This window comes from Mesoplodon densirostris, chromosome 11, assembly GCF_025265405.1.
Source record: "Mesoplodon densirostris isolate mMesDen1 chromosome 11, mMesDen1 primary haplotype, whole genome shotgun sequence".
NCBI lineage: Eukaryota > Metazoa > Chordata > Mammalia > Artiodactyla > Ziphiidae > Mesoplodon > Mesoplodon densirostris.
The window spans coordinates 8791706-8807215 of record NC_082671.1 but is presented as its reverse complement, the minus strand read 5'-3'; the positions used below and the strand labels follow the sequence as shown (position 1 = coordinate 8807215).

Here is a 15510-nt window from a genome sequence, read left to right as displayed (position 1 = left end):
TCATTATCCATTTGCCCAAATCCATAGAATGTACAAGACCAAGAATCATCCCTAATGTAAAGTCTGGATCTTGGGTGATTGTGATGTGGCAATGTACATTCATCAATTGTAACAAGTGTACCACTCTGGTGGGAGATGTTTATAACGGGGGAGGCTATGCATTTGTGGGGGAAGAGGGTGTATGGAAAAAAAATCTCTGTACCTTCCTTTTAATTTTGCTTTAAACCTCAAACTGCTCTAAAAAAAAAAATCTTTAAAAAAAATTACCAATTCCCTATACAAGCAATTTTCTCCAATCTTGAAAGCAGAGGCTGTGCTCATTTCATTTCATATCTCTTCCTCCAACACCATTTCCATCACCCTCTCAATACTTGGCACAGTTCATTATTTAGAGTATTTTGGAGGAATTAAATAATTTCACATACAGACAGTTCTGTATGGAAGAGAATGTACTGATTGGACATAAACTCTTAATTCTTATTGGTAAACCACAATGTCAACTAAAAGTTTATAATCTGTCTCTTGTCAGTTTCACCAACACAACTCACCTTTTAAGCCCTACCTAATCAGTCAACTAGGCTTGTTCCTTGTCAATTTTTTAATGAAATTCAATTATTAATTTCTATTGAACAATTAATTTGTAAGAATGTCCTATGAAAACAATGCACTTTGCTGTTTAATACTATACCCCAAACTTCTTTGAACATATGCCCTTATTTAGTACTGTCTCTTCAGAAACTTCATTTCATGCTTTTAAGTCTGTCGTCAATGCAAAGTAATTTTTTTTTGGATCAAGTACTTTTTTTTTTTCTTTTGGCCGCACCCCACGGCTTGCGGTATCCTAGTTTCCTGACCAGAGATTTAACCTGGGCCCACAGCAGTGAAAGCACAGAGTCCTAACCACTGAACCACCAGGAAACTCCTTGGATCAAGTACTTTTTAATACTTGCAGAAATTAAATTGATTCTACCATACCATAGCATCCTGTTTATTATACTTATTGCTAAAATAATCAATAATAAGTCACAATATGCTCTAAACAATAGCTAGGAAGATAAATAGATCATTATAGTTGACAAAGGCAGAGCTGAAGAAAAAGGAAGAACCAGGTTACTAAGAGGGGGAAGTGAGCGTCTATGTCACAATTCAAACCAAGAAAAAAAAAACAACCCACTGCCTTATACAACAACCGCCCACAATTCAGCCCCAAACTCTCCCCAGTGCCAACAGACACCCCACCAAAGATATTAAATGGAAAGTTCCAGGAATAATTCATAAGTTTAAAACTGCGGGCTTCCCTGGTGGCGCAGTGGTTGAGAGTCCGCCTGCCGATGCAGGGGACACGGGTTCGTGCCCCGGTCTGGGAAGATCCCACATGCCACAGAGCGGCTGGGCCCGTGAGCCATGGCCGCTGAGCCTGCGCGTCCGGAGCCTGTGATCCGCAACGGGAGAGGCCACAGCAGTGAGAGGCCCGCATACTGCAAAAAAAAAAGAAAAAAAAAAGAGTGAAATCTGAGTCCCACCTCTGGAACATGAAGAGTTTAGAGCTTAGACGTTTGAACTGGTCATTTAACTTCTCTATATCTCAGTTTCAGTATTTAACTGGAGGTCATGATACCCAGCTCAAAGAATTTTGGGGATAAAGAAATCAGATAATGCAAGTGGAAAGGAACCTGATAAACTCTAAAGCCCTAGCAGTCATTTAGTCAGTCTTTATGCATTTTTCATCAACTGTTTATTGAATACCTACTGCATGCTAGCTACAGTTCTAGGCACAAGCTATATGAACGTCGCTAAGACAATGTCCCTCTCCTCATGGGGCTTAAAATTTAATGTAGAAGGCCCATGAAAGGTTAATTTTATGAGCCAGCCTGGCTGGGCCACCATACCTAGATATTTGGTCAAACATTATTCTGGATGTTTCTGTGAGGGTGTTTTGTTGTTGCTGTTTTGTTTTGTTTTTCCCCCGGCTGACAGCTTTATTGCTGTGGGGAAGGGGACAGATCGCTCAGGAGCTCTTGGCGGGATGGGTCCGCTTCCTCGGCACCATCACAGGCTTCTGGCTGCGCAGGACGTTGCTGGCTCTGCAGAGGGCGGCCATGCGCAAATCCGGGCGCCACTTGTTTCGGATTATGTGCCAGATGCTGGTGAGGGTGGCCCGGGCGTTCTTGTTGTTGCTGGTCCGCACGTAGCAGGTGGCCAGCTTTCGCGGGCTGGATCTCTGCTTCGTGACCGCCACGAGCCCTTTGCCGGCCGCCGCCGGCTCCACGCCCACAGCCTTGCGGTGAATGAGCTCATTGTAGCGGAAGGAGTTGCGGGCCTTCAGGTTACTGGGCTCGGTGCCGTACATCTGACTCTTCCTCTTGATCAAGACGCTGGAGCCGTTCTGCACGACCATCCATTGCAGATGCGCGGACACGGTGGCACCTCCTTTTGTTGCGGCGGCCGGAGATGGAAAGCAGGGTGTTTTGGGATGAGATTTACATTTAAGGGATGGATTTCGAGTACAGCTGGTTGTCCTCCATAATGTGGGTAGGCCTCGTCTAATCAGTTGAAGACCCAAAAAGAACAAAGGAGGGACACCTTCCTCCCCACCCCAACCCGGTCCCCCGCAAGAAGAATTCTACCAGCAGACTGTTTCGGACTTCAGCTGCAACGCCAGCTTTCCTGGGGCTCTAGCTGGATGGCCTTTGTACTTGAACTGCAGCACTGGCTCTTCCTCGGTCTCTAGCCTGCCAGCCCACCCTGCAGATTTTGGACTTGCCAACTTCTATAATCACATGAACAAATCCCTCAAAAAAAATATTTTTCTACATACAAGTATCCCCTGCTTTTTGAAAGTACGCTTTATGCCACTTCACTTTCATGAAAGATATACAAACATTAGTACCTGTTTTCACTAGCCAAAAGAAATCGGAAGAGGATTTGCACTTTCAGGGAAAAAGGTGAAAAGTGAAAACAGCATTAAGTAAGCATTTGTTTTGCAACGAGCCGTTATAGAGACAGCGGCCAGCCCCAGCTTTGAGAGTGGCACTGCAAGTTCCTTCCCCAGGATCTACACTCAGCATTTCAGCGTCAAGCTGCCATAGCTTTGAACTACGCCTCTGAGCATCTCTGCTTTATCTTGATTTATTCTGTGCACCCATTAGCAAGATGTGTCCTAAGGTAATTGCCTCTTTGTTTTATGCCATTTCAGCTTAAGAAAGGTTTCATTAGAAGGCTGTACTTCCAGATAACTGGGAAAACCTGCATTTACACATTCTATTGGCTATGTTTCTTTGCAGAACCCTGACTAATACAGATTTCGGTACCAAGAAGTGGGGTGCTGCTATAACAAATACCTAAAAATGTGGGTAGAGGCTGGAGGAGTTTTGAGACACACGCTAGAAAAAGCCTAGATCACCTGGAAGAAATTGTTGGTAGGAATATGAATGATAAAGGCGATTCTGGTGAAGTCTCAGATGGAAATGAGGAACATGTTATTGAAATTTTGGGGAAAGTTGATCCTTGTTATGAAGTACCAAAGAACTTGGTGGAATTGTGTTTTAGTGTTTTGTGGAAAGTAAACTTTGTGATAAAATAGGATATTTAGCTGAGGAGATTTCTAAGCAAACTGTTAAAGGTATGATTTCCCCTTGCTGCTTATAGTAATGTGAGAGGAGAGAAATAAATTGAAGGAGGAATTGTTAGGCAAAAAGGAACAAGAAATTGAGGATTTGGAAAATTCTCAGCCTATCTATATGGCAAAAAACAAGAAAGCTTGCTCTGGAGAGGACACCATGGGTATAGCTGGAAAATCATCTGATAAAGGGATTAGGAGTGAAATTCCTGGGTTTAATCAGCCATCTCAGCAGAATCTAGCAATAGAGTTGGTGTTACACCAGCAGAAACACTGCCAGACTAGACTAAAAGGTGAAGAGATAAGAGAAATTGAAGGAAAGCTATCAACTTCTGAGATTCTACAGGATAGGGCAATAGATCTATCAACATATGTTATCCTTTAAGGGAAGAATGGCCCTGATTCATGATGATATCATGGGAGTGATATCGGAGAGCTGCCACTCCCACCACAGACTCAGAGCACACAGGCCATCAAGGCAAGGCTCTCTCCTCCTCAGTTTCAGTGGGTCAGGCCAGTGGCCAGGGCTCAGGGAGCAACAGGGCCACCTCAGTGGGCCTGGAGGTCAGAGCACTGAGCCAATAAGAATTATTTTTGAGACTTAACATTTAATGGAATATTGATTTCATGGATATGACAACAAAAGCACAGGCAGCAAAACCAAAAATAAACAAATGGGACTACATCAAACTTAAACACTTTTGCTCATCAAAGGACACAATAACAGAGTGAAAAGGCAACCTATGGAATGGGAGAAAATATTTGCAAATCATATATCTGATAAGGGGTTAATATCCAGATTATATAAAGAACTCATCAACAAAATAATCAAATAAACTGATTATAAAATGGGCAAAGGACATGAACAGACATTTCTTCAAAGATGATATAAAAATGGCCAACAAGCATATGAAAAGATGCTAAACATCATTAATCATCAGAGGAATGCAAATTAAAACCACAATGAGATATCTCTCTTCACACTCATTAAGATGAAAAAAAAAAAAGAAAGAAAAGCTACCATCAAAAAAAAAAGAAAAGAAAAGCTACCATCAAAAAAAAGAAAGAAAACCAGAAAATAACAAGTGTTGGTGAGGATGTGGAGAAATTGGAACTATTGTGCACCGTTGGTGGAATTATAAAATAGTGCAACTGTGATGGAAAACAGTATGTCAGTTCCTCAAAAAATGAAAAACTTCTAGGTACTGAAAGTATTGAAAGCAAGGGCTCAAAGAGGTATCTGCACACCCATGTTCACAGCAGCACTATTCACAATAGCCAAAGGTGAAGCAACCCAAGTGTCCATCAGTGGATGCATGGATAAATGAACTGTGCTGTATACATACAATGGAATAGTATTCAGTCTTAAAAAAGAAGGAAATCTTGTCACATCCTACAACAGGATGAACCTTGAGGGTATTATGCTAACTGAACTAAATTAGTCAAAAAACACTCTGTATGATTCCACTTAAATGAGGTGTCTAAAGTCGTCAAACTCATAGAAACAGAAAGTTGCACGGTGGTTGCCTATAGCTGGTGACAGGAAGAAAAGGGGTCCTGTGGTTTAATGGGTACAGAGTTTCAGGTTTTTGTTTTAGTTTTTGCTTAATTTTATTGAAGTATAGTTGACTAACAACGATGTGTTAGTTTCAGGTGCAGAGTTTCAGTTTTGCAAGATGAAAAAGTTCTGGAGATCTGTTTCACAACAATATGAATATACTTAACATTACTGAGCTGTACAATTAAAAGTGGTTAGGATGGTGAATTTTATGTTATGTGTTTGTTACCACAATAAGAAACAAAAGGGAAAAAAATCTAATGGAATTTACCTTGCCAAGTTTTGGACTTGTTTGGGACTCTTCACCCCTTCCTTCTTTCTGATCTCTCCCATTTTGGAATGGGACTGTCTATCCTACGTCTGTCCTACCACTGCATTTTGGAAGCACATAACGTGTCTGCTTTCAGAGGTTCACAGCTGGAGAGGAATTTTGCCTCAGGTTGAATCATACCTCGTGTCTCACTCACACCTGATTTGGATGATATTCAGATGAGACTTTGTAGTTGGAATGGATACTGGAATGGGTTAAGCCTTTGGGGGCTGTTAGGGTGGAGGTAATTGTACTTTACATGTGAGAAGGACATGAATATGGGGGGGCCAGAGGGTGGGGTGTTACAGACAGCAAGGAGGCAGCCACCTGCACGGAGCCAGGTCTCAGGAGAAACCAGCCCTGATCTTGGTCTTCCAGCCTCCAGACCTGTGAGAACATAAATTTCTGCTATTTAAGCCACCCAGGGACTTCCTGGAGGTCAAGTGGTTAAGACTCCACACTCCCAAAGCAGGGGGCACAGGTTCGATCCCTGGTCGGGGAACCAAGATTCCTGCATGCTGCTGTGCGGAGTGGCCAAAAAAAAAAAAAAAAAAGCCACCCAGTCTGTGGTATTTTGTTATGGTAGCCCTAGCAGACTACTACAACAGACAACAAACAAACAAACAAATGTCAAGTAATGACAAGGGAGCACCTGGAAGAATATATGAGCAAGGTATGGTAATAAAGAGTTGGGGAGGAGGGTTATTTAAGGCAGGGTGCTGAGGGTAGATCTCAGTAGAGATGACATTTGAACAGAAACCTGAATGACGTGAGGGAGCGATTCTTGGGAGCGTTTGTGAGAAGACTGTTCCAAACGGAAGGCATTTCAAACACAAAGACACCAAGCGAAGGATGTGCTCTTGGCCTGGTGCCACAAGACTGAGGTGCAGGAGTGCGGTGAACTGGGAGCAGAGAGGATGGAAAACCTGTTGGAGAGAGAAGTAGGAGTCTGATCTCCCAGGGGCACGGTAAGTGGTGGCTTGGATCCTGGATTGTATTTGAAATGCGACAGGAAGCCAGGAAGCTACAAAGCCATTTTAGGTTTTGGGGTGAAGGAGTAACCTTCGTTGATGTATGTTTTTAAAAAGGTATTTGCTGTTGAATGGAGAAGATGAGAGAGGAGAGCAAGAGAGGAAACAGAGACCAACTAGGAGGCCGATGGTCCAGGTGAGACATGATGAGGGCTTGGACGGCGGTGGGAGTAGTGGTAGTAGTGAGTCGTTGTATTTGAAATATATTTTCGAGATACAACCAACAGGAGTAACTAACTGGATGTTGGGCGTGAGGAAAAAAAAAAGGAGTCAAGAATGGTCCTGGGCTTCCCTGGTGGCGCAGTGTTTGAGAGTCCGCCTGCCGATTCAGGGGACACGGGTTCGTGCCCCGGTCCGGGAGGATCCCACATGCTGCGGAGCGGCTGGGCCCGTGGGCCATGGCCGCTGGGCCTGCGCGTCTGGAGCCTGTGCTCTGCAATGGGAGAGGCCACAACAGTGAGAGGCCCGCGTATCGCAAAAAAAAAAAAAAAGAAGAAGAAGAACGATCCTAAGGGTTTTGGCCTGGGTAACTGGAGTTGCCATTTACTTCGGTCAGGAAAACAGAGAGAGGAGGGGTCAAGTCAAGAGTTTTGTTTTAGACGTGAAGTCTGAGATATTGTTGGGATACTCACTAATAAGAGTGCACTAATAATAGAACACTCTCCTTGTTTTCCCCGGATTCCGGCAATATACAGGTACAAAAGATATGGTTCCTGCCTTTACGGTCTCATGGAAGGGGGTGGAGAGTGACATATAAACCAATTTTTTTTAAATTAATAGGTTATATTTGGAGAGAGCAGTTTCATGTTTACAGAAAAATTGCTTAGAAAGTACCCATAGACTTTCTCACCTTCCGTATTATTAACATCTTGAATTAGTATGTACATTTGTTACAACTGATGAACATTCACTGACATACCTTAGTCACCCGAAGTCCATAGTTTACATTAGGGTTCACTCTTGGTCTTGAACATTTTACAAATTTGGACCAGTCGTCCATCATCACAGTATCATATGGAATAGTTCCACTGCCCTAAAAAACCTCCAGCTGTTCATCCCTCCCCCCCATCCCCCACCCCCAATCCCTGGCAACTAGCGATCATTTTACTCTCTACACAGTTTCGCCTTTTGCAGAACATCATATAGTTGGAATCATACAGTATGTCGCCTTTTCAGACTGGCTACTTTCACTTACTAATGTGCATTTTAGGGTCCTCTATGCCTTTTCATGGCTTGATAGCTCATTTCTTTTTAGTGCTGAATAATATTCTATTGTCTGGGTATACCATATTTTATCTCTTCACCCACTGAAAGACATCTCGGTTGCTTCCAAGTTTTGGCAGCTATGAATAAAGCTGTTATAAATACTCACGTGAAGGTTTTTGTGTAGATGCAGCTTTTCAACTCATTTGGATAAATACCAAGGAATGTGATTGCTGATTGTAAACAAGTATTTTAAATGTCAATTTCTATACAAGGGCCAACAGGGAACACGGAGTATTGCTTGCAGGAAGCAAAGAGCTTTCTTTGAGTTCCTTAAGTTTACTCTAGCAATGCTCTAAAACTATAAATGTCCTTCCTTCTCTGTATGACTATTAGTCTGACACTATCACCAGGATACCCCTGCCTGGCTCATTTACAGGAAGGCAGCCACTGAAGAGCGATAACTGAAGTGCTCATGCTGACTCACATCCACCTTTTCAAAAAACCATAAGCAAGTGCCAATCTGTTGATGACAGAGGAAGCAAAGCCACTTTCCAGTACGTTTCATAATTAAATGTCTATGTTCTTTAAGCAGTGATCTTCCCTAACTTTGGTGAGCCCAACTCCGCTGAAAAAAAATCCATCAAGTTCTATACGAAGAAAAAAGCTACTGAAGCTCTAGGGTGGTGTTTATTCATATGGGGTTCTAAGATGGACCAGGCAGGTATACAAACCCCCTAAAAGTAAATGCAAGTATTGTATTTCAGTGTACTTTTCTGAGGGGTAGGGGGACCATAGTAAGCTCTTATCACAGTCCCCAAAAAAGTGCAAGATCAGAAAACAGCCAAAGGAGCTGCCAAACCTTGGGTGTGTACGAAGGGGGAGGAGAAGAATCTGACCTCCCCTGGGTCATCAGATGAACTATAGTGTGGAGACCTCGCGGGCATTGTCTGCTTTCTCAGTGGTTCACCGCCCACTCTTAGAGAAGGTCTGGGCTCTAATTCCCTCCTAGCAGGGGGGAGGGCAAGAGTCCAAAGTCCTCCAGGAGTGCAAGAATAGTGCTCCCTATCACTAAAGGTACTTTAGCAAGAAGTAAAACCAATCCTCAGGACAGGGCGTAGTCTGAACAGGCTAAAAATCTTCACCTTTACGCATACACTTGGTCATGGTAATATTTTAGCATTGCCTTTAGCAACTCAAAGAGGAAGGGCTGTGAAACAGTTAAGGCAAAGGTCTCTCAAGCTAAACTTTGAATCGTGAGATCTCCTCATTAAAACTGTCCACATTATATGCAGATGACAGATTTTGTACAGTGCCAAGCAGGTGCCACACAGGGTTCTGGCCACTGTACTTGTAATCATTCTATGTCTCTCACATATGCTTCCTTTACAAGCGTCATGTGGTCTTTCTGTGTAGTGAAAAATCGGCTTCCCTAATTTACGCAACTTTCTTACCAATAATTGAGGCCATTCGGACTTCTTGTTTTCAGCCTCAAATTGAATCAGGCAGTCACAGAAATATTTGGATGAGGCGGGCCCAGAAACCCAAGAATCTCTTCTGGTCTGTGTCTACCCTGTAGGTTAGCCCCGCCTGCCTGCGTTTTTTTAGGAGGCTGCTACGTAAGAGAGTGCAGACGTGCTTCATAGACCGTCGACCGTCAGCCAAATCTCCGTGGCGACCAGTTCCATCACTCAGAGCTGACCAAAGTCTCCCCACCCTTTTTTCTTCTGCTTCTCCCCTCCTCCAACGGAATTTATTTCGTGCTAATGCTACCCAGGGATGCAGGCAGTATCTTTATCTCCCCTGTTGTCCTGTTTTTCCTCATCCTCTTTGGCTCTCCGTCTCCATTGGACATGAATCTGCACAATCCCATGGTGTAAAGCCCTGAGTACTTCTTCCATGGTGGGATGCAGATGTATTGAATGAATGTGTACTTATTTCAAAAATGTGTGCAATGAGTGTTTACTTTGATGGCCTGACCCTATAATCCTATAACTGTTTAAGTGTTCAAATGGTGGGGGGGGAAGTTACTTTGATTACAATCACAGTCTAAATTCTTTAAATATTAAGTTCCAGGTGGACTTTTTAATCCAACTTAATTCCAATTACACGTAAATGGCTGTTTTAAGCTACTTGTAAATAAACAAGTTTATACATGTTTTTACAAAATTAAGAGGAACAAGATAATCCATTAAATTTCATACTCTTGACAAGTGGCCCTTTAAGAGCTTTGAGTCTTAGCTTGATGTTCTCAGGCCAGCTCCCTCTCGATACCGTTAATAAGCAGAAACAGATCAACATACTGATAGCAAGAATGAGGAAGAAAGACAAATGGCCTGAAAAGCCCACAATGGGATATAGATCTGGGTTAATTCATTTATGCATTTGTTTACCTCTGCTATGTTGCCAGGCCCAGTTTTACATACTGAGGATATTGTGCTGGTAAGAGAACGCCAGTCCCTGCTCCCGTGGAGCTTAAATTCAAGTGGGTTGGGGTTATGTACACGTTTTTACTTTCTTTAAAAAATTTATTTATTTTCTTTATTTATTTTTGACTGCGTTGGGTCTTCGTTGCTGCATGTGAGCTTTCTCTAGTTGCGACGAGCCGGGGCTACTCTTCGTTGCAGTGCGCGGGCTTCTCATTGCAGTGGCTTCTCTTGTTGTGGCACACGGGCTCTAGGTGCGCAGGCTTCAGTAGTTGTGGCTCGTGGGCTCTAGAGTGCAGGCTCAGTAGTTGTGGCACACGGGCTTAGTTGCTCTGCGGCATGTGGGATCTTCCTGGATCAGGGCTCCAACCTGTGTCCCCTGCGTTGGCAGGCGGATTCTTAACCACAGAGCCACCAGGGAAGCCCCGTTTTTACTTTTTATTTCTATTAAAAAAATATTTTTGGGGGGTGTTCCCTGGCGGTCTAGTGGTTAGGATTCAGCGCTTTCACTGCTGTGACTTGGGTTCAATCCCTGGTCGGGAAACTGAAATCTCACAAGCTGCGCAGTGCAGCCAAAAAAAAAAAAAAAATTCCTTTAAAGCAGCTGTAGCTAAGAGCATGGATTCTGAAGCCAGGCATCCTGGGTTTCAATCCTAGCTCTGATACTTGCATTGTGTGATTTGGGGAAGGTCATTTAGTCTCACTGTGCTTCTATTTCCTCACCTGTAAAATGAAGGTAATAATAGAGTCTGCTTCATAAGATTCATTATGAGAATTAAATCATTTAATATGAGTAAAGTACTTAGAATAGTGCCAGTATATATTAAGTGTCACATAAGTGTTTGTCAAATTTAAAAAAAAAGAAACAAATGTATCTATTTAATTTCATAGCAGAATGCATATGCTCAGAGATACAGAAGCTGCTGCAGGTCATGAATTAAAGCCTAGATCCCCATTTTTTCAAAGAACCTAAAGACTTTCCAAAGATTCTCCAATTACATGGGAGAAGTTCAAACAAATCATCACAGAACTATTCTCCTCTATAGTAGTAGTAAGAGGTTCTTGATAAACTGAAGGTGTTTTTATTACGTGCCTGGTTCTTATCAGGTTACATCATTTACAATTCACAACAATAGTTTAAATTTATTATTATCATCCTCATTTGCCATGAGAACTCTATAAGTAATTTGCTCAAGGACCCACGATTTGGGGCAGAACTAGCTGTCTGACTGTACTATAGTATATTCCTGTAGATTAAGAGACAGATACAGCCAATGTAGGTTCAGAAAAAACTATCTAGGATAGCCAGTGTTTTCCTGTTCTCACCCCCTACCCTTTTCCTCCCAGAAATGGGGCCTGTTCTTCCTCCCTTCTTAAGCAGCTGATCATAAACAGGAAGCATAGCTGGGTGCAGTAAGTTTGTGGCTGAGGATAAGTGGCTGTAGACAGACATCCTCCTAGGTGGAGCCTACCTGAGGGAAGAAACACCCCTGCCACTTATCAGGGTTGTCTTTGTCAACAAGAAACACCAAAAGGAAAAAAAAAAAGAGGGGTATCCTTCAGGAATAATGGATTTGGAGAGCCCAGTGCCTGCTTTTGTACCACCCATAAACTAAGAACATTTTTACATTTTTGGAAAAAAATAAAAATAAGAACTTTATTTCGTTGACTTGTAAAAACTATATAAAATTCAAATTTCAGTGTCCATAGGTAAAGTTTTACTGTACACAGCCATGCTCACTCATTTATACAAGGGCAGAGCTGAGTAGTTATGACAGAGACTCTATGGCCTGCAAAGCCTAAGATATTTAGGATCCGATGCTTTACAGTGAAGTTTGCCAACTTCCGAGTTAGGCAGTTGATGAATCAAGTGGAATAGGGCCATAAAGTTGTAAAAACCCATAGTATAGGGTTATACTAGGCCCAAGTTAGGGGAAAGAATGGGATGGGGCAGTGCAGCAGGAGGAGACGGTGAAGAGAGAGAGAATGGAATACATCTGGGTGGCATACAGACATCCCGAGAAAGTAAAAAACCTCTGAGGACTTCCTGTTAGAGAATGCAACAAAGTGGGCCCACCAAGATGGAGATGCAAAAGGCCAGAGACTAAGCAATAGGAAATTCTCCAAATTTCTCTCACACCACATAATAGGGACTGGGAACAACACTTACCAAGGTTGAGTGTGACCTCCCAAACTTGCTCCCTAGGTTCACCCAGGGCTGATAGGTTCACCTGTTCTTTTTACTTATCTATATAGAAACACAGTATAGATATTATTGGGCTGGCAAAAAACTTTGTTCGGGATTTTTCATAAGAGCTTATGGAAAAACCGGAACAAACATTTTGGCCAATGCAGTATCATACCTAAATCCCTAAGCAGCTACTTTGAACATAGCACTGCCCTCCAAATATTTTTTCCATTTTATCGAGATATAAGTGACATACTGCCCTGTATAAGTTTAAGGTGTACGGCATAATGATTTGACTTGTGTACATCATGAAATGATTATCACAGTAAGTTTTGTGAACATTGATCATCTCAAATAGACAAAAATTTTTTTAAATAGAAAAAAAATTTTTGTGATGAGAATGCTTAGAATTTAGTCTTGTACCAACTTTCATATATAACATACAGTAGTGTTAATTATATTTATCATGTTGTACACTACATCCTGGTGCTTATTTATCTTATAACTGGGAGTTTGTACCTTTTGACCGCCTTCAACCAGTTCCTCCTCCCTTCACTCCCCGCCTCTGGTAACCACAAATCTCTTTTTCTATAATTTGTTTGTTTTTGAAATATAATTGACCTAGACTGCCCTCTTTTAAGGAGGGGAAAACTCAGGACTGGATTAAAGAAATGGCTAATCGAGTGGCTAACTTAGTGGACTGTTGGATGATCTCCAAATGCAGTCTTCCTATCTTCCTTAGCTACACGTCATTTTCTGTGACCCCCAAAAAGGTGGCAGTCACACTGCATTTTATATCAGTGCTGAAGATGGTATAGGGAAGAGGGCTGTAAGGATGGCTGAAGTGTACAGCGATGCACTGTGAGACTGTTGCCAGGGATTTCTGTGTCTTCTAATATTCCTTTTTACAGTTGGTAAGTGGAAGTCACAAAAGTTGGAAACTGGAGCCAAAATGTTACCACCTCCATCACCCATTTACCTAATGAAATCATGTGTGAAGAAATGGGATGCGGAGACTGTTAGAGAACAAGGACCTTAGTGGAATCAGGTCCCTCAGTAAATCATTATAAATAGAACTCATTATTAAACCTAGATCATTAATTTGCTTATTCTACACTTACTGATTTCTATCACTGCTTGCTGCTGAGTCGTATTTTAAAACACACTGTGGGAGCCTGTTTTAAAAAATAAAGCCAATCTCTACATAATTTTTTTAAATCCTGCATAATTCTATAATATCAATATAAATGATTGTTCTAATTAATTTCTTCGCAAATTCAAGATTTTAATGTGGCACAATAAGTGTGTTTAAAGTAGAACACGTTGAATTTTCTAATGATTAACTTTCTACAATATGTCGGATGCTGTTTTGAAGACACATATATTATTTGCTGATTATGTTTACCCAAAGTCCTAAAAAGTTTACATGAAAGGGCACTACCAAGTTCATAATTAAAATATAATGCACAAACAGCATGTCATGATACATAAATCGCCTCGTTTTTTAAAACGGGGCGCTGGCTTATTTTTCTCCACGGTACAAAAAGAGAAAGATAAACACCAACAGAGGAATGTATTTACATCTCAACTGAAGGGAAAATGAATGAGGCAGGAAAAGAAGAGTCCCAGAATTCGAGTTTTTTCCACTTTCCTGGTTTCTCCTCTCAAGCACTTCTTCAGCCATGGTAGTGCGCCAAACAACTCCCCGTTTGCCTGCAACCTGTTTTTTCTCCATTTCCCTACACAAGTGTATGCTCTTCTTTGATGCCTCCCTTAATTCTTTTTTTTTTTTTTTTTTTTTTTTGCGGTACGCGGGCCTCTCACTGTTGTGGCCTCTCCCGCTGCGGAGCACAGGCTCCGGACGCGCAGGCTCAGCGGCCATGGCTCACGGGCCCAGCCGCTCCGCGGCATGTGGGATCCTCCCGGACCGGGGCACGAACCCGTGTCCCCTGCATCGGCAGGCGGACTCCCAACAACTGCACCACCAGGGAAGCCCCCTCCGTTAATTCTTAACTGCTCTTCCCCTCCCAATCTTGCAGCGTCTTTCTCAGCGACTTATTCGTTCTAAATCACCTCTTCTTTCGGTACCAGCTCTCTGCCTCTCCTGCACTCACACCCACCCCCATCCAGTTTCCAAGCCCCCTTTCCCTTCACTTGCTCTCTACTCTCACTGGTATCTCTCCCTCCTTGGCCAAAATTGGCCCGACGAAGAGACCAAGAGCTGACACAGACGTTAAACACACGTGCAGTGACCGTCTGGGGCGGGGACGCACGGCCGGGGGCTGGACAGGATGCTGCGCCAGGGGCGCTGTGCCTTCTCGCACGTCCGCGCCTGAGCCCCGCCCCCGGCCAGATGCTGAGGGGGCCCGGCGGGCGCGCCCGCCCCGGTCCTCGGAGAAAGCTGTAATTTCCTGAATCTGAAGCATCTCTAGGGAGATGCAAAATGTTCCACAAGGGTTCTGCCTCTAGGGCGGGTTTTTGTTCTAGGCAACTAATCCCAAACCGCCCTTTCAGCGCCACTCGGCAGTGTACTGCCGTCTGCATCCCCCCTGCTCTTCGACCTTACCCCGACTGTTTAGCCTCGGGTCTGGTCTGGTCTTGTTTTCTGTTCTTTTCTCTCCCCTTCTGCCTCCCTTCTCCCCTCTTCTCTTTTCTGTGTATATTGCACATTTCACATTACCACACGGCCTCGGATCTTTACAAAATCGTCCCGTTCTTTACGTACCTGCAGCACCCTGATTCTATTTTTTGAAGTCAATTTCATTTACATGCTGTGTGTCCAGGGCAATGACTTTTGACAGATAAACGCACCCATGCACCCACCGCCCGACGGATTTGCATCTTACAAAGTGTCCTCAGCACCCTGATTCCTGCTGCAATTCCTGTCATTTTTTAATCATACTGTATAGCTTTAGTCTCATGCATTCACCCTTTTTATATATTGGCAAATATTTATTAAGTACCTTCTATGAAACAAACACCGATGTTACAGAGATTAAAAACTAAAACTACTCAATTTAAAAGGGAAGGCAATATAATGTGACTCATGTTTTCTGCTCTCCTTCCACTTACGTATTTCTGATCATCCCCCCATCCCCTTTTTAGACCCTTAGACAACTTGGTCAGCTGACTAATCCTTCCTGAGAAATAAATGACTTCTTTCTTCCTAAGTTTT

The 15510-nt window shown here is 42.8% G+C and overlaps 1 protein-coding gene across 1 annotated transcript; it reads right to left on the bottom strand.

Moving 5' to 3' along the window:
- Positions 1-2008: 2008 nt before the first annotated feature.
- LOC132499090 (large ribosomal subunit protein eL28-like) lies at positions 2009-14761 on the bottom strand. Its single transcript, XM_060113435.1, has 2 exons — positions 14490-14761; positions 2009-2543 (listed from the first exon to the last, which is right to left on the bottom strand). Exons 1-2 carry the CDS (start codon positions 14759-14761, stop codon positions 2009-2011), a joined length of 807 nt encoding a protein of 268 aa, XP_059969418.1.
- Between the last annotated feature and the right edge of the window lie 749 nt (positions 14762-15510).